At 32.7% G+C, this 25997-nt stretch overlaps 3 protein-coding genes across 3 annotated transcripts; all 3 read left to right on the plus strand.

Moving 5' to 3' along the window:
- The first annotated feature begins 772 nt into the window (after positions 1–772).
- On the plus strand, positions 773–9585 carry LOC111714747 (zinc finger protein 99). The gene is made up of 13 exons (XM_023489927.1): positions 773–906; positions 1196–1288; positions 4202–4324; positions 4736–4795; positions 5381–5469; positions 5852–5936; positions 6488–6564; positions 7079–7166; positions 7883–7969; positions 8427–8552; positions 8788–8899; positions 9243–9336; positions 9488–9585. The coding sequence occupies exons 1-13, from the start codon at positions 776–778 to the stop codon at positions 9583–9585; spliced, it is 1263 nt and encodes a 420-aa protein (XP_023345695.1). The 5' UTR covers positions 773–775.
- A 322-nt stretch (positions 9586–9907) lies between these two features.
- Positions 9908–11717, plus strand: LOC111714746 (uncharacterized). Its single transcript, XM_023489926.1, has 4 exons — positions 9908–10049; positions 10581–10672; positions 10950–11139; positions 11195–11717. The coding sequence occupies exons 1-4, from the start codon at positions 9936–9938 to the stop codon at positions 11384–11386; spliced, it is 588 nt and encodes a 195-aa protein (XP_023345694.1). The 5' UTR covers positions 9908–9935; the 3' UTR covers positions 11387–11717.
- A 152-nt stretch (positions 11718–11869) lies between these two features.
- Positions 11870–25304, plus strand: LOC111714745 (uncharacterized). The gene is made up of 17 exons (XM_023489925.1): positions 11870–12759; positions 14333–14399; positions 14696–14909; positions 15031–15105; positions 15846–16078; positions 16555–16630; positions 17063–17146; positions 17842–17939; positions 19022–19098; positions 19625–20011; positions 20495–20554; positions 21160–21245; positions 22428–22612; positions 22760–22949; positions 23338–23460; positions 23832–23874; positions 24478–25304. The coding sequence occupies exons 1-17, from the start codon at positions 12723–12725 to the stop codon at positions 24612–24614; spliced, it is 2172 nt and encodes a 723-aa protein (XP_023345693.1). The 5' UTR covers positions 11870–12722; the 3' UTR covers positions 24615–25304.
- Positions 25305–25997: the final 693 nt, after the last annotated feature.

A 25997-nucleotide genomic window follows, 5' to 3' on the forward strand; every position in this document is an offset into this window, starting at 1 on the left:
ACTATTACTCTCTCTTACTCTCTCACTCTCTTACTCTCTTACTCTCTAATTCTCTTACACTCTTATTCTCTCACCTCACTCTCTTACTCTCTTATTCTCTTACTCTCTCACTCACACTACCAATCTCACTCTCTCAATCTCTCACTCTCTCACTCTCTTACTCTCTAACTCTCTTACTCTCTTAATCTCTCACTCTCTTACTCTCTTCCTCGATCTCTCACTCTCTTACTCTCATACGCTCTTACTCTCTTACTCTTTTACTCTCTCACTCTCTTACTCTCTTACTCTCATTATCTTACTCTCTTACTCTCTTCCTCTCTTACTCTCTTACTCTCTTACTCTCTTACTCTCTCACTCTCTCACTCTCTCACTAGGACTGGACAGTGTCGTCCGTTCACTGTGAAAGTCGGAAACTAATTATGATAAATTATTTGTCTCTTATTTTGATTGGGGAGCTCGGGAGACCCATGGGAGTGTTCTGAGCTTGATTTTGAGATTCTAAGTTTAGTGGGTCCACTTTTTTTGGGAAAAATAGCTTAATCAATTTATGACTTAGCTCGGGTAAATGGCAGGAGTAACTATGGGCAACACTGGGTTCCCCCAAGCAAGTTTTTGATAAAGTGTAAGAATGAAGTGATTCTAAGATTGCAGTGAAAGTAGAACGAAAGGAAGATGCTAATAACGATGTTTTTGATAAAGTGTTAAATGAAGGAGAGTGAAGAAAGATGCGACTCTAAGGTTGCAGTGAAAGTAGAACGGAAGGAAGATGTTAATAATGTTGTTTTTGATAAAGTGTTTAATGAAGGAAAGTGAAGAAGGAAGTGATTCTAAGATTGCAGTGAAAGTAGAACGGAAGGAAGATGCTAATAATGATGATGAAGACTTTGATCCAAGCCAATATTACAGGTACTAGTATTTTAGTAGCGCTTAAAGGGACTGTCAACGTCATGTCAAGTGAACCTTCAGTATCAGAATAAAGTTGAAATCCTTGCGTTTCTCTTTAAAAAATCATTACTTTAATTTTAGTTTTCTCTATAAAAGTGAATTGCTGATTTATGCTACAGAAACAGTGAAGAAGTCTGCAACTCCTTTAAGCATGTTGTTTCTTTTTTATCCTTTTTAACATTAAATTGAATACTTCGACATTATTTTAAATAATTTATTTAATAATTAAATAAATTATTCTAAATTGCAGTCAAAATGGTAAAAGAGAGCTGGACAGTGATAGCGATACGAAGGATGAGATAAATTATGATGTTGGTTGTGAGAACTGTGGGGTTAGTTTCAGGTACATTTTCTTAGGCCCTTCTTTCCGTATTGATATTTCAGAAACAATTGAGGAATTGACAGAATTAAACACTTTTAATCTAGAAAAATGAGAAGAAGGTTGGAAATTTTAAACGTTTAATCTTTATGTCCAATTTGAGGATAAATGCGTTATCCCTTAATTAAAGTTCTCTCTACAGGATATAACTACCCAGAGCCCGGGATTTAAAAATACGGCTCGGGTCTAAGCTGTCGTTGGACCTTATTTAGAGCTTGAGCTTTCGGATTAAAGCTGCATCTTATTTTCATTGGGGTTAACTCCTTAAGTCGAGCCGAATATCTTGCTGCTGTCAATCACGTGACACAAGCTGTCGTTAGAGTTGGGTCGAAGATTGGGTCTTAAAGTTTGGTTTAAGGAATTACGACTCGAGCCGAAGCTTTTAAATCGCGGGCTCAGGATTTCACAGAAAAATTAAATAAATCAATAGGTCTGCATAAGATGGAGATCAATAGATCAGTAAACAGAAAGCTGTTTTTGTCTTCGCTCTAGCTTTTAGTTTTAAAAAGTTAAGGATTTTTAAATTTAATTTGTTTCAAAGGTCTTTATTTCAAGAAAAGTTTATAGAAGTAAGGCAGTAGTTACAAATTATAAAATGCTTGCGACATTTGATATTCAAAGAAATAAAATAAGCCATTATCGTTAAACGATTAATTGGTTCCATTGTACCCTCTGTTCAATAATTCAAATTGATTGATTTAGATTAGATTGATTGATTTAGATTAGATTGATTGATTGATTGATTTAGATTAGATTGATTGATTAAGATTAAATTGATTGATTTAGATTTGATTGATTGGTTTAGATTAGATTAGATTGATTGATTGGATTAGATTAGATTGATTGATTAATATTAGATTGATTGATTTAGATTAAATTGGTTTACTTACTTGTTTACTTGTAGAGTAATCTGCAGAGGGCCTCTTGGTCCATAGCGCAGATGTCAGTTTAGTCCTCACGGAACAGTGTGTTCATCGGATCAGAGCTCCAAAAGTAGTCTCGCCCACACTGATCCTGATGGCATAAATAGGGTTACAGATTAATGTTTTCCAGTCTTGTCTTGAATTTTTTTACTGTTCTGGAATCTTTTATATCTGAAGGAAGACTGTTCCAGAGATTTACTACTCTATTAGAGAAGAAATTTTTTCTAATATCTGTTCTTGATCTAGTGGCAACAAGGTTCATACTGTAGGCAGTGTTTCTGGTCAGTTTATTAGCACTATCTCCAATTGTTGTAAACCAAATTGAGGCATCTACACGATCATGACCATTCAAAATCTTAAAAGTTTGTACAAGGTCAAACTTTTTTCGACGATCAGCAAGTGAGGTCAAATTCAGCTCAGATAGTTTTTCTTCTTAGGTTTTACCAGATAGACCAACAATGAAATTAACTGTTTTTTCTGGACTCGTTCTAAGATTTCAATATCTTGTATTAACCAGGGTGACCAGGCCGGGATGGCAAATTCTAAATGGCAGCGAACAAACTGTTTGTACAATAGAAGGAACACTTTCCTGTCCCTGGCTCTTGTTATTTGTTTCAGTATGGCAAATGCCCTGTTAGCAGCCTGAGTACATTGATTGGTTGATTTAGATTGGATTGGTTGATTTAAATTGGATTGATTGATTGAGATTAGATTGATTGATTGATTAAGATTAGATTGATTGATTAAGGTTAGATTAATTGATTAAGGTTAGATTAATTGATTAAGATTAGATTGATAGATTTTGATTAGATTGATAGATAGACTGATTTGATGAATAATTTGTTATGTTTGGAATCAGTGGAAAAAAGGTTCTAGATCTTAAATAGTTTCGTTTTTTTTGTAACTAAAATTCTTAGCGATTGTCTAACTTTTTAGAAAACTTGTTTAGTAACTAAAGATCATTTCTTCGTCTTATCTCAGAGACACCTTGTTTAGTAACAAAAGAACTATTATTCTTAAAATTTATGCATAAGTTGTCACAAAATATCATTTCATTGTCTTACCTTTTAGATAATTTTTTTAGTAACTAGTAATTTCTTTGTCTGATCTTTGATATCTTTTGCTTAGTAACGGAAGATCATGTATTTGTCTGATCTTATAGATACTTTTTTAGTAACTAGTAATTTCTTTGTCTGATCTTTGATATCCTTTGCTTAGTAACGGAAGATCATGTATTTGTCTGATCTTAGAGGTACTTCGTTCAGTAACTGATCATTCTACTGTCTGATCTTTGATATCCTTTGCTTAGTAACGGAAGATCATGTATTTGTCTGATCTTAGAGATACTTCTTTTAGTAACTGATCATTCTACTGTCTAATCTTTGAGATAAATTGATTGCCAACAAAGGATCATTGATTTATTTGTCTGATCTTTCTATAGATACCTTTCTAGAAACTGATTATCACTTTTTTATATAATCTTAAAGATATTAAGTAGAAGAAGATCATTTATTTGTCTGATCTTATAGATACCTTGTTTTGTAACTAATACTCTAATACTCTAATTTTTTAATTATTTTTGATTATTTTTTAGTTTTACTACTATGTTTGTTAACTGAAATTGATTCACTTTTATAGTATTTAAATATTTCATTTTATTTAGTTATTTTTTACTATATAATTATTTACAACTACTTTACAAGGCCAATTTTAGACAAAATAAGTCGAGAAAACCCGTGTGGTTACCAAAAAATCAGTTGTTCACTATTTTATCTTTTTTTGAGATGAAAATGCGCGAATATTTTCCCGAAAATTCACAGAACGGGTGGTTATTTTATTTAACTGTACCATTGGACGTTTTGTAACTTAAACTCCCTCTGTTGGGGGAATCATATGTCGGTAATGTTGGTCAAAAGGGGGTAAAACATGTAATTTTAATTTCTGCTTGTTTTAGCAACCGGCGGAAGATGATTGCTCATCTAATAGACTGTAATCCCGAGCAGATTGAAGAACTAAGTGAAGAGGAGGAGGATAGTGAAGATGATTATAGTGATAGTGATAGTGACGATGAACCTAGGTAGGAGATTTTTAGATTCTTATTACTATAAAATTCGATTCTTTGATAGACTGTAAGCGTAATTTCATGTGATCTAAGTTAAAAGCTGTAATTTCTCCATAGTTCAAGTTTTTTACTGCATGACGTCTCTGGGAAATATTTTTCTTTAATAAATACTTGATTACACAAGACGGTTGGAATATATCAATTTATTCCACTTAAAGCTCTTTCTCAGATTTAAACTTAATTTGATTTGATTCAATTTAATAATCAATAAAATTAAAATCTGCGGAATACAAAATTTATTTTTGCCGGTATAAAATGTTTCTTATTTGCCTCGAAATAAAGAAGAAATTTGTTATACCCAAGATCATAAAGTTGTGAGTACAATGAAGGATATTCTCTTAAAAAAAGGAATATTTTTACATTTAGAACAAAGCGTAGGATGAATATGGAATCCTGTGATAACTGCCTTAGAGAATTTAAACAAAGGTGATTATAGAATTAAAGTGATTAATCTCTTTTGTTAACATGGTCCCCACCTACGCATTTAGTTTCAATATAAAAGGGCTGATATTTACTACGTAGATTCGAACATTACATTTTTATTTGTTAGAGTCTAGGATTAGGATTCGTAGAAAATATACGAATGTTTGGTTCTGTCTTAAATTATCATCCAAACTAAACATTAATGAGTCATCGGAAATTAACTAATGAGAGATTGATACAGTAACCGCTTGATCTTGAACATAATCTTCATGAACATGATCACCATGAACTTATTCATCAGGATCATCATGAACTTAATCCTCATGATCATATGACCATCATGACAAGATCATCATGAACATGATCATCATGAACATGATCATCATGAACATGATCATCATGAACATGATCATCATGAACATGATCATCATGAACATGATCATCATGAACATGATTATCACGAACATGATCATCACGACCATGATCATCATGAACATGATCTTCAAGAACATGATCATCATGAACATGATCTTCATGAACATGATCTTCATTAACATGATCATCATGATAATACTTAAATATGCGCAGGAGCAACCTGATTCGCCACCTTGAAGAGTGTAACCCTGACCAGCTCATGGAATTACCAAAGCTGAAGAAAAGAAAAGTTAGCTCCACAGGTCAGTAACAAGGGAAGCCAGGGGGTAGGGTAGAAGGGGAAAACTTTTAAAAAAGCTTCTTTACCCCTTGAGCCTTGTTAAGTTCTTAAGAAAAGCTAGGGTTCAGCAATGTTAAAGGGACCAATTCACTTATTTGGATAATTTCAGGGGTAAACTAACTTTTTCACCAACCACAGTTATCTGTTAAAAGTAAGACTAATTCCAAAGGATAACAAATAGGCTATTTAGTTTATCCTGAAATTATCCCAATAATTGAACTGCCACTATAAAGTTTTTAGCGTTAACATTTTTAACATGAGCTAGGTGTCAATTGTGTTGCAGAGCACGGATCAAAAAGGGGGAAATAGAGAAGAAAGAAAAATTTCATTAATCATTAATTCAGGAGGAGCTGGTCCTTATACCTGTCGAGTTTGTCATCGACAATTCATCTTTAAAAAGAGTTTACACAAGCATGAGGAGCTCCATAGGTAGACTTCACAAAATTTTATTTCAAAGAGAAAATCAGTGTTTTTTATAAAATGCTTCTTTGAATTAGTGTCGCTAGTTATTCTTGTACTTCTGCCTTTTCAAAAGCAGCAAGAAACTACTGTAATACAGGGTTTCCACAAAGTTGGAGACTTCTGAGAAAACTACAAAAAAATATCCAGTCGGTTTCATTTTATTCACGATTCCCTGCAACCGTAAACTTGTTTCTTTCCTTTATTTTGTTATAATAACGATAGTAACTGTTTTTAATGGCTTATGTATATGAAATGGAATATGTCAAAAAAAAAGAAGAAAAAATCCACGCCAAACAATTAAAAAGAACAAAAATGTCAAAGAATAAATAAAAATAAAAGAAAAAAAGACAAAGGAGAAAAGAAAACATATCGAAATAATTATAAGAAAACAATCAATAAACAAAAAATGCGATTCCATTAAAAAAGAAGAGAATCCATCTTTTATATTATTCATATGCACATGCATTTAAAAGATTTTAAAAGAAAATATACACCCCTGTTATACTGTTAATATTTAGTGATGATCCCGAGCATGCCTCTCTTCTCAAGAGTAAAAGTTCAAAACGAAAAAAGTCCGCCTCCAAGAATGCGCATGGTAAGGCATCAAATATATTTTAATATATTATATATTTAGTCTTATCAAAGCGGCCATAAGATAAGCCTTTAATCAGACTTAAACCTTCTTTAAAATCCACCCATAAAACCAGAAAACCCTACGAAGACTGACAATGTTTTGGTTATTAGTATTATCACTATTATTACTTACTATGTAAAAAATGAAAATTTGCATGTGAAAGAAATGATTTAAAAAAAAGATTGTTACTTTTATTGTCATAGTGTTATCATTATTAGCATTATTATATTATTATTATTATGATTATGAATATGAGTATGAGTATGAGTACGAGTATGATTAAAAGTAGAGTATAAGTATGAGTTAGCTTTGGCGTTGGCGTTGGCGTTGGCGTTGGCGTTGGCGTTGGCGTTGGCGTTGGCGTTAGCGTTATAACTGTTTTTATCATAATCATTATCAATGTTAAAGAAAGCTATAAATCTACACGGTAAGACATATTTGACAAAATAATAATTATTTTAAAAATTCTTTCCAGGCCAATATCAATGTGATCGTTGTGAATGTGATTTTAAAGTTTTCTCTGCATTGGACCGGCACATGGAGGCTCACGACCTGGCAGCTAAGTAAGTTTTAAATTTAGATTTTTACCGCCTTTAGGCCAATATTACCAACCTATGATTCCTCCAACAGAGGGACGTTAAGTAACTTATCGTCCCTTGGGACAATTAAGTAAAGAAGGACCCTCTCTGCGAAGTTTTTGTAAAAAAAAATCTTTTGTGAAAATTAAAAATTTTACTTAACCACGGTTTCCCTCAACTAAAGTCTTGGGAAGTAAAGTAAAATTCCCTTAACTTCCCTGTAAAGTAGTTGTAAATAATTAGAATGGTTATTTTTTATAAACTGATCAAAACTTTAGATGATTAACTTAATAAGCAATTTTAATATTTTTATTATTAATAAACAACAAAAAATTTCTTCATTCTTCACAGTATAGTAAAATGTTGTGGCATTGGTCGATTCTACAGAGGATATGTTGGAGTTTATAAACTTCAATGTTGCTCAAAAAAGTAGTTGTAACAAAACTGGGTTTTAAAACAGCATAAGTGCATTACTATTTATTTCTTTATCGTTCATACCAAGAATTGTCAGATTGTTATCACTTTTCCTTAGCAATTCTCCACATCAATTTTTAAGTCAGATTATGAAAATAATTTTAAAACTTAAATTTTTGTTTTATGAAAATTATAGCTAGCTATATAGCATAACTTTTTATTTCCTGCCTTTTCAGTTCTCCGAGGAAGACGACATTTTAATTTATAAAAAAAATTTTGTTATCTAGGAGTGCCCCGAACCAGGCGGATATAGAGGAGGGCTCAGGTTTTAAAATGATTGATATAAGAGATGGAAAGATTATGCGTTGTAAAAGGTAAGAATCTTTTTTTATAAATTTTAACCACATTTTCTGTATTTTATTCAATTTCCTGCATTTTTAAAACAAAGTTTTGTTTTTTTCTACAACTTACTACTTTTTTATCACAACTTACTGTATTTTTTCTACAATTTCCTGTATATTTACCACAGCTTACTATATTTTCCCTCAACTTCCTGTATTTTTACCACAACTTACTATATTTTCCCTCAACTTACTATATTTTTACTTACTATATTTTCCCTCAACTTACTGTATTTTTACCCAAGCTTACTATATTTTCCCTCAACTTACTGTATTTTAATCACAGTTTACTATATTTTCCCTCAACTAACTGTATTTTTACTATAACCTGTGCATTTAACTCTGATTTTCTGTATTCTTCCCTGTATTCTCTTATTATGAAAATGTCTTAATGTTTTATATGTGATTACTACTATTGAATAATTTATAGATGTGATTTGGCGTTCAAGAGCCACGGTGTGTACAGGATGCATATGCAGAAGTTCCATAAAAAGATGTTTCATTGTGAAGAGTGTTCGAAGAAGTTCACGCTTCCAAATACCTTGATTAAACACAGGAATCCTTTAAAACAAAACAAAAATGGTGGAGGGGGTAAGCTTCTCAAAACTGTTTGCTCACAACATTTAGAGAAAAATATTCAAAAGTAAAGAATATAATTTTGTTAAGATGTACATTTACAGAATACAGTAGATAAAAAAATAACAAGAAAATTGAGAAGAAAAAACAGTTTGCACTTTGCCCTTTTTATAACTAATACACGCTCTTTATCTTTTAAAGGATATTATTTCAAGATTAAATTATCATACAAACTTCCCTAAGTCTTGTGCTGATTGTGGAATTGTATTACCAACTAAACATCAGTTTGTTAGACACGTGAACACTCAACATGGAACGGCATTTCAGGAACACCAACTGTATGTATTATCAGAGCTTGGAAATCTGCAGATTAATATAATCTATATTCTATATCCGCTGTGTAATTGTACCTTGAAGGGTTAAATAAAATAGTAAGATAAAGCACTGATCCTCAAATTTAAATCGAGATCAAACGATCGCGATTACGAGTAACCAACACTCAGTGTATGTGTATGTCGGGTGATAAAATATCTTATTGTCTAAGTATCTTGTTTAGAACTTCAAGATGGACTAAATTATTTGCTCTGATTTAAAAAAAACCCTTATTACTTCAAGGTGGGAAGCGCATTGAATTTTATTAGAACTTTATTTTATCAGTTGAAGCGTTCAGGAAAGTAATGTGCCTTGTGAGATATGTGGAAAGTTAGTCAAAAATAAATATACCTTGAAACAGCATGTGAAGTTAGTTCATGAAAAGAAAAAAGGTAAAAATAAAATTGAAAATGTTTTCAGAAAATTGTTTGAATTGAGAAGTAAGAAATCAATCTATAGTTCACTTTTGCAATTAGTTACTACCACTTTTCTTTCTTGAATTGAAGAGACAGAATAAAAACTAAGCTATATTCTACATTTTAGGAGAGTTTGCTTGTGATCAATGTGGAAAAGTATTAAAGTCTAAAGGAAGTTTAGATTATCATAAGAGAACCCATACTGGGGAGTTTGCCTATAGGTAACTTATTAATGATTTTTTTATGTATACTACAGTGCATTCAGAGGCGTAAACAGCAGACGGGATTGTCATTGTCATTGTCATTGTCATTGTCATTGTCATTGTCATTGTCATTGTCATTGTCATTGTCATTGTCATTGTCATTGGCATTGGCATTGGCACTGGCACTGGCACTGGAACTGGCACTGGCACTGTCATCACTATCATCATTATCATCACTATCGTTGTCATAATTAGTATCATTATTATTGTCAAAATTGTCTATATTATTTTTTTAATTACTATCATTGATATCACTCACATTTGGTATTATTTTTTTCGTGAAAGATCCTGATGTCTATTGTTATATTGTAAATGATAATTGTTCAGAATCATCTTACCACCCACTCCGACGTGAAGCCATTTTCTTGTCCTATTTGCGGACATCTTAGCTCCACATCATCAAACTTAAACTCCCATACAACTAAGGTCGGTAATCCTTAATATCATATATTTTTCGAAGATATGAATCTGTGCTTAAAGGGACTGCAGACGGAATCTGAAGGGATCTTTTATTTATAGATAAAAAAATTCTGTATCCTTTAAACCTTTGTTTGATTTTTCGCGAGATAGATATTCTTAAATATTAAGTGCCGGGAAACTGATTGTACACTCAGTGTGAATTGCGTCACTTGGTTTCGAAAGGCACATAATTTTTAGCGAGAAAAATTCTCATAGCTCCGTCGATCTTGATTAGACAGAAGTTTGAAGGGTACAGTTTATTATTGGACTTGCCACTCCTCAAATGCAGGGTTCACTTAAAATTTAATTTGATGCTGATACCGTGGATTTAAGTTTCGTAAATGTTAATGCTAAAATTTGATTTTATATTGAGATCTGTTTGTCGTTCTTTTGGAAACAAGTTTAAATTTGCGTTTCCAATCCAGACCGAAAAAGACTTTTTATATTTTTTTCTGGCCTTGATTTATAAACCATAATAATGTAATAATTTTATTTTAGGTTCACAAAATCACATTGTGCCAGGCAGAAGGAATGATGAAACGGAACCGACATGGCCGGGAAATGAACGAAGAGGAACTTGAGCAAAACAAGTAGGATTTTTCCTTAATTGTTTAGCCTTTATTACAAGGGGTGTAATGTGTAACTAATAAATTATTGGGTAAAAAGTGTGAAATAAAAGAACTTGCTTTTTCATGTCCTATTTTTCATTCTTTTCCCCAGATCTTTAAAAATCATTCCCCCGTCCCTGGCGGGGGGGGGGGGGGAAGGGTTAATTCTTAATAATATTTACCACTGCTTATAAAGTCAAAATCGTCTTTTGAAGTTCACCATTTTCAAACAAACAAAATTAAGCAAAAATATTTTCAGGATAACTTTGCAACGTAATCAGAAGGTCCCCGGTGAACCAACCCGAGTAGTTGCGGAGGCAAGAAAACGCGGGAAACCCAATCGTGCTCCAGCGCCGCAGCAACAGCCACCAGTTGTACACCACGATGCCGCAGTTGCGCAACACTCGTGGGAGAGCAATATGGCGCGTATAGAAGCAGGAATACGACAGGTAAATAATCGATGTAAAACATTTCAAAACTGGAAAATTAACAAATATTTCGTAGGATATGATGAATCGCCATGAAATGGCTCGTCATGAAAATGCTCTTGGACGCCTTGATCCTCATGCGCTGAACAGAATCGAAAATCTGTCCCGCGAAGATACTATTCCCAAGCAGGAACGACATCTACCGGAGGAAGCGGCAAATCTTGTAATGCCGCGTCACATGCTGTTTCCGGTGCATAAATATTTTTAAAGAAAACCTGGTACTCGTCAATAAATCATCTATACGTACTGTATATGCAAGCTTGAAGTAGAGGTGTAACCTGAGTCATGACAGGTTTATGTTTGAATTCGTTCAATTCATTCCATATTAAAGATTTCAATTAAGTATTTTTTATGTATCTTGTTTAAATATGTAATTAAAGAGCATTGAAAAAGTAAGAAACTCTTTAAGTCAATTAGATCATTTACTTTATATATTGTTTACATCTAAAATACCTGCTTTACATTTACAAAAATATGAACGGTCTTAGTACTTCTTTTTCTCACAAAAATAAAATATGAACATTCTATTTTTTTTTCTTACAAAATACGAACGCTGTCGGATTCCTTTTTTCATCACAAAAATATGACGGTCTTTAATTCTTCTCACAAAAATAAAATATGAACGGTCTTAGATTCTTCTTTTTTTATCACAAACATATAACGGTCTTTAATTCTTCTTTTTTCTCACAAAAACAAAATATGAACGGTCTTAGATTCTTCTTTTTTTCTCACAAAAATACGAGCGGCCTTAAAAGTTTCCTTTTTTCGCAAGAATACGAAGGGTATATGCAAAATTATGCTACTAAAAAATAGGATAAAAGCAACACAAATTTTTGTGCCAATTTGGTTTGTATTGTTTCTCCTGTTTTTTACAAGAGTTGTGAATTCTCTATCTTATTTTTAACTCTCTATAATTCTAAAGTAAAACTTTTAAATTTGCAAGAACTAATTATTTGATATCTATAGTGATGCGATAAAAAAGTTATGTTGTAGAATTATGACTCATTTCTTACAATCTTCATACCAAAACAATATCTGTCCATTATACAATTTCAATTTTTTTCAATGAAATGTATTGTTATTTCCTGAAAAAAAAATTTCTTGTAAAAAATACGTACGTCCAAATTATTGATTTTTTTACAATTGTATAAATTTAGATATGTATTTAATATGACTGATAAAATTGTGTGTGCATTTAAAGAAAATCTGCTTGTTTGAAACTGGTCACAACATTGCCATATTTCTGCTTATTCTTTTTCTAATTTCAATGTACATGTTTTACATTAAACTGCATGCAGTACAGTACCGTATCCACTCTTCAATGCAATAGATAAATTGTTTGATTAATATGTACATTTTATGTAAACCATTTTTATGGGATAAACTTAAGGTGAACACATTATTATTATTTTATGAGTATTATTATCATTGCTTTATATTCTGTAATCATTCCTCACAATAAACACAATCTATTTCACTAAAGCGGGGCTGGGTGTTGATTTAACAAAATTCCAGAAAAAAATGCTGTTCTGTCCGCCTGCGAAATGTCCAGGAAGTGGAAACAAGATGTAATAGAGTTAGGTAAGTTGCAGTTTTTATTGATTTCTTCTCTACCGAAAATTTGAACTTTTTCTGTTAAAGGTCTTTGATTTTTGAAAGGATTTCTGTTAAAGGATTTTGATTTTTGAAAGGATTTCTGTTAAAGGATTTTGATTTTTAAAAGGAATATTCTAGTTGTTCAGATATTAAAAATACTTCATGACTGAAAAAATGTCAGAATTTTTATTTTGTACACGAATTTTAAAAGTTAATTAACTGAACACGTCAATTTCTATTGAATGATGTATTTTTGACTCAAATAGACAGAAACTGAGAATCTGGAAAATTGGAAAATGATTGCACTTAACACGTCTTTGTGTTTCTAATAAGTGTTTGTAACCCTACAGAACAGTTGTAATCCTTTAAATATTCCAATATTTAGTAACTTAATAAATTGAATGGTGGATTTTCTGCTAATTATTATGAAAATAATTACACATTCCTTTTCAAATTTTCAGAAACCAAGCATTCGATTCCTTGGTTTCTACGAAATTATGGACAAATGTTAATTATTATTACCATTTGGTGTCATTCTCATTTTAAGTTAAAACGTTGATTTGAAATTTTCAAAATGATTTCTATCACATATGAAAATGAAAATGATGATTAATTATTATCATTATTTAACATGTTTTTAGTAATTTATTTTAATTTGTAAATACCATTATTGCAATAGGGAATGAATGATAAAAACCTCAAAGGAATTCAAAAAAATATTGGCTAATGACAATCTCAGAAATTCGTCGTGAAGTCAGAACTGTTGTATTGTGAATCAATCATTGATCTCCATCATTTGCAGAACTACAGATTAATTTAATTCCTTTTCGATATCTTTTGATGATCATACCCTGCAGGGATAATTTAAATAAACGGATTGAATATCGAGATCAATTTCTACACTCCCACTTCAACCCTGAAGGGTACCTCGGGGCTAACAAAAAGCTCAAAAAACTGTTTTTCGGAAGATAAAACAGCTTAAATAAAAACTACAAACATTTGTAAATCGGACATGCCACTTTATAAAACGGAGGGTTACTTTAAATTACGTCTCATTTCTTGCAGATTGTTAAAAGTTCCAAAATCTTAACTGACATTTTTTTAAACCGAACTTTTGTCAGATAAGTGTGATAATTTTCAACAGTTTTTTACCAAAAATGTCAAATTCCTTGAAACAAGATTACAGTACAACGCAGAGGCTGAGTATAAACACCAACATGTTATGTATATTACAAAACAAAAAAGAATATATTATAGACCAAAACCAAGCTGGTAACAAGATAGGGATTAAGGAGTAGGGAGTACAAATTATATAAAAATGAAAGAATAAAAGAAAGAAATTCCATATTTTAAATATGAGAAAACTGCTACTACAGCTCGAGATCTAAAAATCAATGTTGAAAGTAAACATAAAGGCAAGAAATAACCTCACATATCGGCTTTCACTTTGTCAATTTAATAATGTGGCCGCAATCAAACCAAATAAAATCCCAAAATGCGGTGTTTGCCATAGGCTTTGTTTAATTTCCCTTCTTTATCTTCTTCTTTTTTCTTTAAGGAAGCCGCCTTGATCGATGTTCAAACCTTTTGCATTCTCAATTCAAGGCCAACTCCAGGGATTCAAGGTAAACATTTTTTAAACAAATATTTCGAAATTTTTCTATCAATATTTTAAATTTAAAAGGGACTGATGGCGTTTCGTGTCCGATTTACAACAGGACCCTTCAAAGCTTTGTTTAATCAAGAATGAATGAGAAAGGCATGATTTTTCTAATTGCGGATTTCTTGTTACAGAAACAATAGGGGAATTTTCAAAATTTAAGCCTTGTTTAGCTAAAAGAGCAACAATATCTTCCACAGTATTTATCAGATAAACTTGAAAATACGTTTACATTCCTTTAAATGACAACGATTTTTACAGCGACGATATGGCCCCGGCCAACCACACTGTCGAGAAGGTTGTACGGGACAAGAATACAATTGTTCAAATCACTGTACACACCAAACCAAACCAGAATATTCCGCTAAAATCAAACGACAGCAAATCCGCCAAACATTCCGAGCGCAAGCCGACCAGCCGAAGCCCTCGTCGTACAAAACCTGGAAGAACAAAGTCTGTAGCTGTCGAAAAAGAGGTATAGACCAAGAAACGATTGTTCGTTCTAATTAAGTGAATTTGTATTAATTTTTTTGAAAATCTGTCTTGGACGATATGCATGTTCATCTTGGCCGCTAGTCAACGATTGTTTCTTTTAGGTTTTGACTCAGGAACGAACTGTGCCTAATCTTATTGAAGAACTTAAACAGATAATTCAAGCCAGCGGTGTCAAGGTTTACATTATTTTCAACACATTTTGAATATTTTTTTTTGTGGTGATATTTTTTATATTTGTTAAAGAAATATTGATAGATATCTTTTTGTTTTATCAATGTTCTTCACTAAACTCATGTTATTATTGTTGTAGTGATTTAATGGAGGCGCAGTGTTTGTTTGCGTGTTTGTATGGGTGGTTGCTTGTTTTTTAGTGTCCAATGTTATGACTCTGCATATTTTGGTCGTTCATGAATCATGATACATGGTTGATAGTTTGTTTGTTTGGCTAATTACTTGATACTTGAGTGTAGATCCTCAGATTTTTTAGGAACTGATGATCATCTGATGGTAGAATGGTATCCTCTAGGTTTGTGAATTGATCCCAGTGATCATTGTGGATCTAATGTAGTGATCATAATTGTTATTGAATACATTTACATTTTTGGCAGATTTCATATATTGTGGTAGTTTATTCCAAGAGTTTACAACTCTGTTACTAAGGCACTTCCTTCTCAGTTCTAGTTTGAGGTTTTTTGGTTTCAGGTTGAATATATCAGCAGATTGTCTTGTTTACTGGCTTAGTCCACATGCGGGAACCACATAGACTTGTTTGTTTGTTTGTTTGTTTGTTTGTGTATGATGTTATGGTTTATTTTGGTGGTTTTGTCTTGTTATTTTAAATGACTTGTTTCATACTTAGTTCATTTCTCGGAAGACTTTTTTTTATAGATTTTTTTCATAAAAACGTTTTGTTCAGGATGTTTACGAGTTTCTTAAAGAAATTGACGAGCAAGACTCTCGGAGAAAATCTGAACCAATCAAACCTGTCTCTGGACCCAGTGGAGGAACCTGCATCAACCCTCCGAAAGAAACTAGAAAAGATAACGGAAGGAAAGATAATGAGGAAGTAAAAGAGCGAAGGAAAGAATGGGAGGAGGAACGTGCAAGGAATATGGAAACTTTGACAAAATATAAATCTGAAATTGCAAGGTAAGAATTGATCATCAAATCATTGGTATGATTTTTTATGAGTGTTTGATTGATTAGTTGGTTGCCAGGTTCATTAAATGGTTAGTACAATTTAATTTGAGAGTGATTGATTGATTAATTAGTTGTTGGGTTCGTTAAATGGTTGGGTTTATTTGATTTGACGAGTAATTGTATGATTAATTGTCTGCTGGGTTCATTAAATGGTTATTATGATTTGATTTGATGAGTGGTTGATTGATTAATTGGCTGCTGAGTTCATTAAATGATTTGTTGATAAACGAGTTACTAATTGATTATTTGGTTGCTGGATCGAATAAATGTTTATTATTGATAAATTGATTAATTGGTAGCTGATTAATTAAACGGTTGCTGTGTTGAATAAATAATTGGTTGGTCATTGAGCGATTGATTGATTAATAGGTTGCCAGATTAATTAAATGATTGATTGATTAGGTATCGATTAGGGGATTGTTTAGGTATAAGAGAGCGTATGAAACCACATTAGCTCAGACCAGGATATCCCAGGATACTAATGAGAGCTTAAACGCCCAGGTAAAGAAATTCAAAAGGTTTAGTAAAGTTATCTTGGGCCATGATATGTGGGTTTAGGACGTCCCTACATTTCTGATTGATTGATTGATTGATGGATTAATTGACAAATTTGTTTGGTGCTAATCGGAATAGCCGTTTTTATTTTATTTTGGCATGCATAGGTGGCTGAATTTTGTTGATGTAATTGAACTATTTATTGTTTGTCTTTGTTGTTGAACTATAAATTGTTTGTTCAGGTAGTTGAACTATTAATTGCTTGTTTAGGTATTTAAACTATTAATTGATTGTTCAGGTATTTGAACTATTAATTGAATGTTCAGGTATTCGAACTAGTAATTGATTGTTCAGGTAGTTGAACTATTAATTGATTGTTAAGGTAGTTGATATATTAATTGATTGTTCAGGTAGTTAATATATTAATTGATTGTTCAGGTAGTTGAACTGAAGCAGATGATTTCCAGGTTGACCGGAAACAACAGGAACCTGGTCCAGCTTGGTTCTGATAGGGCAGCACAGGTTTAAACATTCTCTTCGGTTTCTTATCAAGTCTGTTTTCTGTTTAAAAGGGTTCAATCATTTATTTTTTGTTTTGTATTTTTCTTCATTCTATCCTAATTAATATGTTTTCTGTTTTAAAGGTTTAATCATTGTTATTTTTCTTCTCTTCTTTCTAGTTCTCCTCAACTATGTTTTTATTTAAAGTTGTTTAATCATTGTTTTTTATTCTTCACTTATTTCTTTTTCCTATCAACTGTGTTTACTGGGTTTAAAATTTATTGTGTTTTTTTAATCCACCTTTTTTATACACATATTTATTTTACAGTTTTTTGTACGTTATTACTAAGATTTTCTCACACCTAGAAAATAAACGATTTTTTATTTCTTTCTTCCACTGTTTTAAGCTGGTGGATGGCCCTGCAAAAGTATTTTTTTCTTTAGCGGTATTTTATAAAATTGTTGGCGTACCACAAAATCGGTTTTTAAAGGGAGTAAAAAAACTAATTCTGAAAACATATCCACCCGAAAGTAGGAGTTTTGAACGTCGAATTTGCGCTCAAACTCAGGATTTACAGATCTTAGAAAAGTTTAATATGTCTCAAATGAATCCGAAAGAAGTTTTCCACAACACTGCATCCTCAGTTCAACTACCTTACATAGCCGGTCACTCCCTTTAAGGAAGGAATGTTGAATTGATTGATGAAATGTTTAAGGAAGGGAAGCTGCTAGAACTAGAGAATAAGAATAAGCTTCTAAACAGTCAGCTTGATAAAGAGATAGCAACCGTAAAAGCCTATGAAGCAAAATTCAGGTTTGAATCGTCTCACTTCCATTTTTCTTTTGACTGAATTTCTCCAAAATTTAGAAAAGCTGCCGGATTTGTCACTTACTTAAGGTGGAATTCACAAATAGTTAATCATAATTTAGTCAGTATTTTGTATTATATGTTTTTGTTTATCTTGTTGGCCGACAACTTTGAAAAGCAAATTGCAATAAACCTGGTGTTGGTTCTGATTCTACTTCTTTTTGATATCTGTTGTGTTTGATTATTATCATAATTTTTATAAATTATTATAAAGATTTATACACACACATAGATATATTATATATATACATATTACGTATATTATTGGTGTAGTTTAACTTTGTTTTGTTTAAATCATTGCTCAGGATCCATTTAATTTTGATGCGGAACCGGATTCTGGATCCGCACTGGAAAAAAATGGATCCGGATCCAGGAAGCCAAAATCTTGCGGATCCAACGGATCCGGATCCTAAGCACTGGTTTAAATTTATATGGAAATAAAAAGAATTCTAAGGATTTCAAATTTATCTTTCTATATTCTCTTTGATAATTGTGAACATTCCCTTTGACCAAATAGTCTCTGGGAAAACCAAGTGTGGGATAAAGGTCCAGCTTTTAAACTGTTGTGGGACTGGGGTTCATATAATTCAATTTATAATTCGTGAAGGGATCGGGGTTGAAAGTACATTTAGGGGAATGAAAGTACACTTTCTCTGTCATTGTGATTTTTGGCAAGTTTTTGTGTACGTGTAGTACACTGCAGAAATGTGTACTGCATTTGGGGTGTTAAAATATGTAAATATCAGTAATCAATATAAGAGATAAATTATGATATACAGAAAAATAAACACTCCCTTGCAGTATACATTCTGCACTTTTGCAGTACGGAATTTTTTTTACAACTTGACATCATACTTACAATTGTTTACAATGACAACATCAATATCAATCAATCAACATTTAGTCACATTAGATGGAATTATATAGACCCCTGGTGTGGGACAGTGCTTCCTACACCTGGCGGTAGTCTGGGGGTCTACATTGGGGTATCTTGCAGATTCTGTTTCCTTATGTTCCTTATTCTCTAGGGAGCAGGAGGCTGAGATAGCGAGGTTGCGAAGTCTAACCGTTGATATCCGAGCTCAGCTACAACATGGTCTAGAAGGTTTAACAATTTTTTGCATAAAAATGTATTTTTTTATTTTTCGGTCTAAATTGGTTCGTCCTGATCTTCTCAGAATTCAGAGGCAGTCTCTTTAATGAATTTTATTCCATTTTTATTTTAAGCAGTTTACTCCAGTCGTTTTACCTGATGAAAACACTTTTGTTTTATTAAAGGGGGGTATAATTTTAAAACTGGGGAAGAAAAAAAATTGAAAATCAAAAGGCAAGTTTTCCATTCTTTTTGATACTTTTTTCCCATGTAAATCGGGTTTTTTCATATACAAATATACAATGTTCTTTGAAAGATCTGACGGGGGCGGGTAATCTTTAAAGAAACAATATAGAACACACCTGTTTTATTAGCTTACTCTCTAATTCAAGCATTACTATGAAAGACTATCTACAACACTACCTATTCTGTGTTAAGATTTTCTAACATCTCATATAAGGAGGTTAATGTTGGGTCGACATCGACTTGACATCATAAATAGATAAATGATAGATTGGTTGATTGGTATTGAATTTAGGACTGGAGCTCCCGAGGCCCGGTACAACTCTGCCGCAATCCCTGGTTAACCGAACACAAGATATTCTTGGACAAACCCTTTACAATCATGCTCCAACCAAACCAAACCATCCTTCTCCAACCAAACCAAACCACCCTGCCGCGAATAGGAAACAAGTTCGTGGCTTCAGACCCACAGACTCAGCCTCTAACACAGACTCGGGAGCATCGAGGCCAACCTCCCCTTCCTCTGATTCTGCTATTGAGGATCCAGCCTCCGAAAGTAGAAGTTTAGCAGTACCTGTGTTTAATCCTCCTCCACCTCCGAAATACCTGCCTCCAAACTTTAGCTCTGGGACTGGTGTCCAGGAACGCTCTTTACCAGAACATATATTTAAAAGCAACACAGGTTTCTATACATTATTCAGTCATATTCTCAAAGAAGCGGAATTTTTGACAATCGAGAGCCCACGTGAAGATCATCTTCGAGTTTTGAAATAATTTACGGAATTTCTTTGTTAACTTTATTTGATAAGTATGCTTCTTGAAGTAACAATCACAAAATAAATTTAGTCCTGTCATTTTCAAAAAGTGGTCTGCCTTTTTGTGCTTACAGAATTAGCAGAGATATAAAGAATTTCGTTTATATTTTAACTTAAATTACTTTTAACTTGAAATTGCTTCAATTACAAACGTCTTTACGCTCTTATTTAAAAATTGAACACAGTAAAAATGTCTCATTGGTATCAAATGAATCATAAAATCTTTCTTTAAAGAAATTGGTTTATATTTTAAATTAAATAACATGAAACTAAGATTATCTAATTCTGAACGAAATCATTATAAATTATTAATGGCAAATAATTAATAATTGATTTTATTCTTGTTGAAGGAACGCCTTCTACTCAACCACCACCAAGCACCAATTCTTCCATTCATTTTAATAGACAAGGTAGGAATATTTCAGTTCAGTACTACACCTCTTAACTCACATTTATATCTATATAAAGTTTAAATTTCTGTTCGTTTGTCCGATTAAAACTCGAGAACTTCTTGACCGATTTGTCAAAAATTTTGATTGGGGAACTTGAAATCACCACTGGAATGTTCTTAGCTTGGTTTTGAAATTCTAAGTTGAGAGGATCGACTTTAACAGGAGAAAATTTAGTTTCCCGGTAAAATCATTGTAGTGCGGGTAAACGACGGGAGTAACTTTAAGTAACCTGGGCGGGTTCCCAAGATAGTATATGTATGTATAATGTAGTAATCGTTGTTTGTTGTTTTGGTTGTTCGATCATAACTGAGGAACCCCTGGACCGATTTGCCTCAAGTTTTGATTGGGAACCTCGGTAGAAGCAAGCTGGATTGTTTTTATTTCGTTATGCAAATTCTAAGTTGATTGGGTTGACTGTTAAAGTTATTATTTATTAAGACAATGCATAACTATTTTATTTTTTCATTCGATCTTATTACGTTGATTTGATTCATGAAAAATTTTTATTTCTTATTTTATAAATTGAAAAAATCAGACTTCTAGGAACGTACCTTTCATTTCAGAATTCGGCGGGAACCCTTCGTCCAAACAGCATGGAGATCGGCGGGCTCCGCCTCATTACTATGCACATTCCCCTCCAACACGTCAGGTCCAATTTTTTATTTCTAATATTAAGCAGAAACTGATCAAATTTAGCTCAAAACAACTCCATTTAAGGTTCAAAATTGTCATATTGTCATACTCATATTTGTTGTCATATTGTCATACTCATATGTATTGTCATACATATTGTCATACTCATATGCATTATCATATTGTCATACTCATATGTATCGTCATACTCATATGTATTGTCATATTGTCATACTCATATGTATTATCATATTGTCATACTCATATGTATTGTCATATTGTCATACTCATATGTAATGTCATAATTGCCATACTCATATGTAATGTCATATTGTCATACTCATATGTATTATCAATTGTTATACTCATATGTAATGCCATAATTTTCATACTCATATGTAATGTCATATTGCCATACTCATATGTAATGTCATATTGTTATACTCATATGTATTATCAATTGTTATACTCATATGTAATGCCATAATTTTCATACTCATATGTAATGTCATATTGTTATACTCGTATGTATTATCATATTGTCATACTCATATGTAATGTCATATTGTCATACTCATATGTAATGTCATATTGTCATACTCATATGTATTGTCATATTGTCATACTCATATGTAATGTCATAATTGTCATACTCATATGTAATGTCATAATTGTCATACTAATGTCTGAAGGCATTTAAGAGCATCGGTCTTTGAAGTTAGTATGTTTGGTCATGCGTAAAGGTCGCTCCTGCTCTTTGATTGGTCCAGGTCCTATTCCTTTTGTCGGTTCTACCCATCTGCCACCTCCGCCGACTTTTGAAACGGCTCAACATGGAAACGCCTAGAAAAAAGGGACTCTAAAAAACTAATTTAATGTAATCTTCTCTAAACTTTAAATTAAAAAATTATATTACAACGACTTTTACAGCCATGGCCGCAGTGCACGGCCCCCTAGTCTGTCATAGCCGCAGCACTCGGCCTCCAAGTCTGCCATAACCGCAGCGCTCGGCCCCCTACGTAGCCTGCTGCGCAACCTGACCTAAATCAATGCTATGAAAAAAAATTATTTTAAAATGTTTTAAAAAAATTTAACTTGAGAGAAAACGACATTAAATTAGTTTTATGAGTTATTTTTTTTAACCATTTCCGAGTTGAGGCATTTCCACCGACATTATCGTAACTAAATTATTGTTCAGGTTTCTGGATCGAGATTACACTCAATCATTGAACCACAGTCCCTGCACCGAGGGGGGTCAGAGACAAACAAATTAGCAGGAGTTGGAGTTCAGGAACGTCAAGCAGCGGGTCAGGGAGGTCAAGAAGATGGCAAGGGAGGTCGTGATGGTGACCACTCATCTGCTTCTAGAAATCTCTTTACTCGGTAATTCAAGTTATAAAATACAGTTTTTAAATGGTTCATGAATCTCAAATGAATAATACATTTTATCATATTTCAATCAATTCACTGATAGAAACCAGAAGAAAAATCAAAATATCAAATTCAATCAATCAAGATATGTACATTTAGGACCAGGAGTTCAGTTCTCGTTAATTCGATTCAGTCTTTCTCTTCTCAACCTTCAGATCCTTCTAGGCTTCAATCCAACACTGCAGGACTCAATCCCCAGCAATCCAATACCGCCGATCTCTCTGCTTTCCCCGCCGTGTTTACCCCGGCGCAGCTCAACCTTGAGGAAACAGCATCGCCGGACGAAATGGTAAATTTTAAATTTTTCATTTCCATTATTTCTTCTTTTTTTTGTGTTAAGTATATTTCAAACTTTCCTAAGATTTATATATTTCTAGAATACAATAAAGAATTAAAGAGATTGTAAGGATAATTCCAAGAGAGCCGCCATTCTGAGATGGCAAAAACCGGTTTACAAGAGTACCATTTAAAGCTTATCTAATCAAGAATGTAATTTATATCAATGTTTCCTGAAACACAGCAATTAACACTTTTCGAGTCCAAAAAAGGACGGATTAAGGGTTCAAGCATATACCGTTTTAAATAGGACATTGTCGTCTTTAAATGAAACGTCATTAATAATTACGCTTGTAATCCCTTTAAGATTAACTTAATATTTTAATATTTACGTTATTCAGGATGAAGAAGTGTCTAACAACAAGTCAACTCCTGCCACTGTAATTGAGAAAGCTGGAGGAGAAATGCTTAGAAAAGGAAGTTTAGAAAACAAAGTGCAAGCTTTCTTGGACCGACTTCATCAGGTAGCACTAGGGGACACTAGGGAATATGTGTTTCTTGGACCGACTTCATCAGGTAGCACTAGGGGACACTAGGGAATATGTGTTTTATTATTATCCCCGGGTGGAGATAGAAAAAATATGGTACCTATATTTTTAGTATCCACGCATATCTCTTGACACTCAGAAGTTTAGCCTCCAGGTCATGGTACTTTGTCTGTAGGTTGATTGTTAATGGTAATAACGGGGATTATCAGCCACCACCCCCCTCCCGCCCCATGGAAAGTTTCAAAAAAAGATAAGCCTACCCCTGGATAAATTCCATAAGAAAAATAAGAAAAATTGGGTTTTTCTAAATTAAGTTAATTAATGGATTTAACCCTTTTTTTGTTTAGGAAAGCCTTAATTACTCCTTGCCCCAAGCACGCTCATTTCAAGGTAAGTTTAAAACAATATCATTTTCAGAAATGTGATAAACTAGCTTGGAAACCCAGTTTTGTCTAGAAACTAAATTTCTCCGGTAAATGTCAACCTACTCAACTTCATTCCCGGGGTTCTACCGAGTTTACCAATCAACATTTTAGGCAAATTGGTCAAGGGTTAACTAGTTATGATCGGACATATAAACAAACAAACAATTAGATATTATTACTATATATATAATAGATACTTGGGACATTTTTGTCATATCTTGTTTTATGGAAGCACTAAACCCCATGCAATTGCAGTTTTGCTAGTTATCTATGCTTTGTTTAATGTCCTTCTTGTAGTTTCTCAATAATTTCGTAATTTATATTTTATATTTTGTTATTAAGTGTAGTGTTCGCAAAAATAAAAAGGTGATTGTGATTTACAAAAAATTAAGGGATCTTCTAAATTGAATAAACAGAATAATCTTTTTGAATCTTTCTATCTGATTAATTGATTAATATACACAATATTCTTTTTCATATTTTATTATTTTAACAGAAAAATCAGACAGAAATAAAAGTATAATTGTGTTGTAATTCAATTATAGTTAGTAGTTATATTTCCCTTCAGGTCCATCCTTCCATCTGAGTGTGAGTGGAGAAGAGGAGGGGTTGGACAATCTTTCTAGGGAGACAACCCTCACCGAGGGAAGGTTTAGGAAGGGTCTGGAGACATCAATAGAAACCCTTCCGCAGGAGGATTTCTAGCCGTTTAGCAAACCCCTCCGCAGGAGGAGTTCTAGCTGTTTAGCAAATCTTTCCGCAGAAGGAGTTATAGTGGTTCAGTAAACTTTTCCGCAGAAGGAGTTCTAGCCGTTTAGCAAACATCTCCGCAGGAGTGGTTTTAGCGGTTAGAATTGAGTATTTTTTATGGAAAACTCAAATTTCCGTTCATTCATTTTTAGTATAAATAGATTTCTCCTTTGCTCATATTATCACATATTTATTTTTCAATGCAGTTAAAATTATATTATTCAGTTCTATGAAAATTCTAATTGCATATTTTTAACAATCAAGATTAAGTTTAACCTTTTATTTGTAAAGCCGTACATTCCACGTTATAAAATAAGAACTTAGGTTGTAAGCTTGTTACGGTCGTCTTTTTATGTTTTAAACACCAATATTATTATCTGAAACCAATATACTCATGTAAATTGTTCAATTTCGAAAGATTTTATATCAGATGAAACAATTCATCTATTCATTATAAGAGGGATCAGAATTCTGATTTTCCGATGTCATTCTTTTATCTTGATGGCATTTAATGGCCGGGGTAAAAACGGCGAGAAGAATATAAATGTATGTAAATATTCGAATTATTCTGAAAAAAAAATAACTCAAACCTATTATATTTTGTAGGATGTAAATCAGTTCTCTATCAAATTAAGTACAAACTCATTAAACATTAATGTTGATTGTTGATATATATTTTTGTAACTTTATTTAACATTTAGTACCTAACCAACCAATCCATATGTGCCAATGTTAATGCTATATATAATTTATTGCGCCTTTATACCCCCCCCCCCAAAAAAAAAACAGGCATGTATGCTTTATTTGTTCGGATATATCCCTAAAAAAGGGCTGTAATTGTAATTTCAAGCAACCCTTAATGCAAAGATGGCATTGCCAGAATTACAACTGTTACCTTGAAACCTTTATCTGATCACTCAGTGATCAATAATATGGAAGATATTGTTATTTTTCTAGAGTTAATATTTTTCATATTCATAATTCCTTTATATTTTCCTGTAGACACTTTTGTAGAAAACCCACAGCTAAAAATAATCAGTTTACGAAATTAAAAACATTAAACATTGATATCTAATGCATACTTGATCAGACAAAGCTTTAAATGGTTCCGTTGTGAAACAGACATCTTTGCATTGAGGGTCTCTTGAAATACTGCTTACAGTCCCTTTAAGTGGATTCAGGTTCTACAACAATATCCCTGTTTCAGAAACGAAATGGAATGGTTTGAAGGCGATGTCGGGGCTGCTATCAGTTCAGCAAAATCTAAGCAGTCAATCTTTTGTGTCTTTATAATTGGTATTGATCCTGTTATACTATCTATTTATCTATACCATACAT

This window comes from Eurytemora carolleeae, unplaced genomic scaffold, assembly GCF_000591075.1.
Source record: "Eurytemora carolleeae unplaced genomic scaffold, Eaff_2.0 scaffold1627, whole genome shotgun sequence".
In the NCBI taxonomy this organism is placed as follows: domain Eukaryota; kingdom Metazoa; phylum Arthropoda; class Copepoda; order Calanoida; family Temoridae; genus Eurytemora; species Eurytemora carolleeae.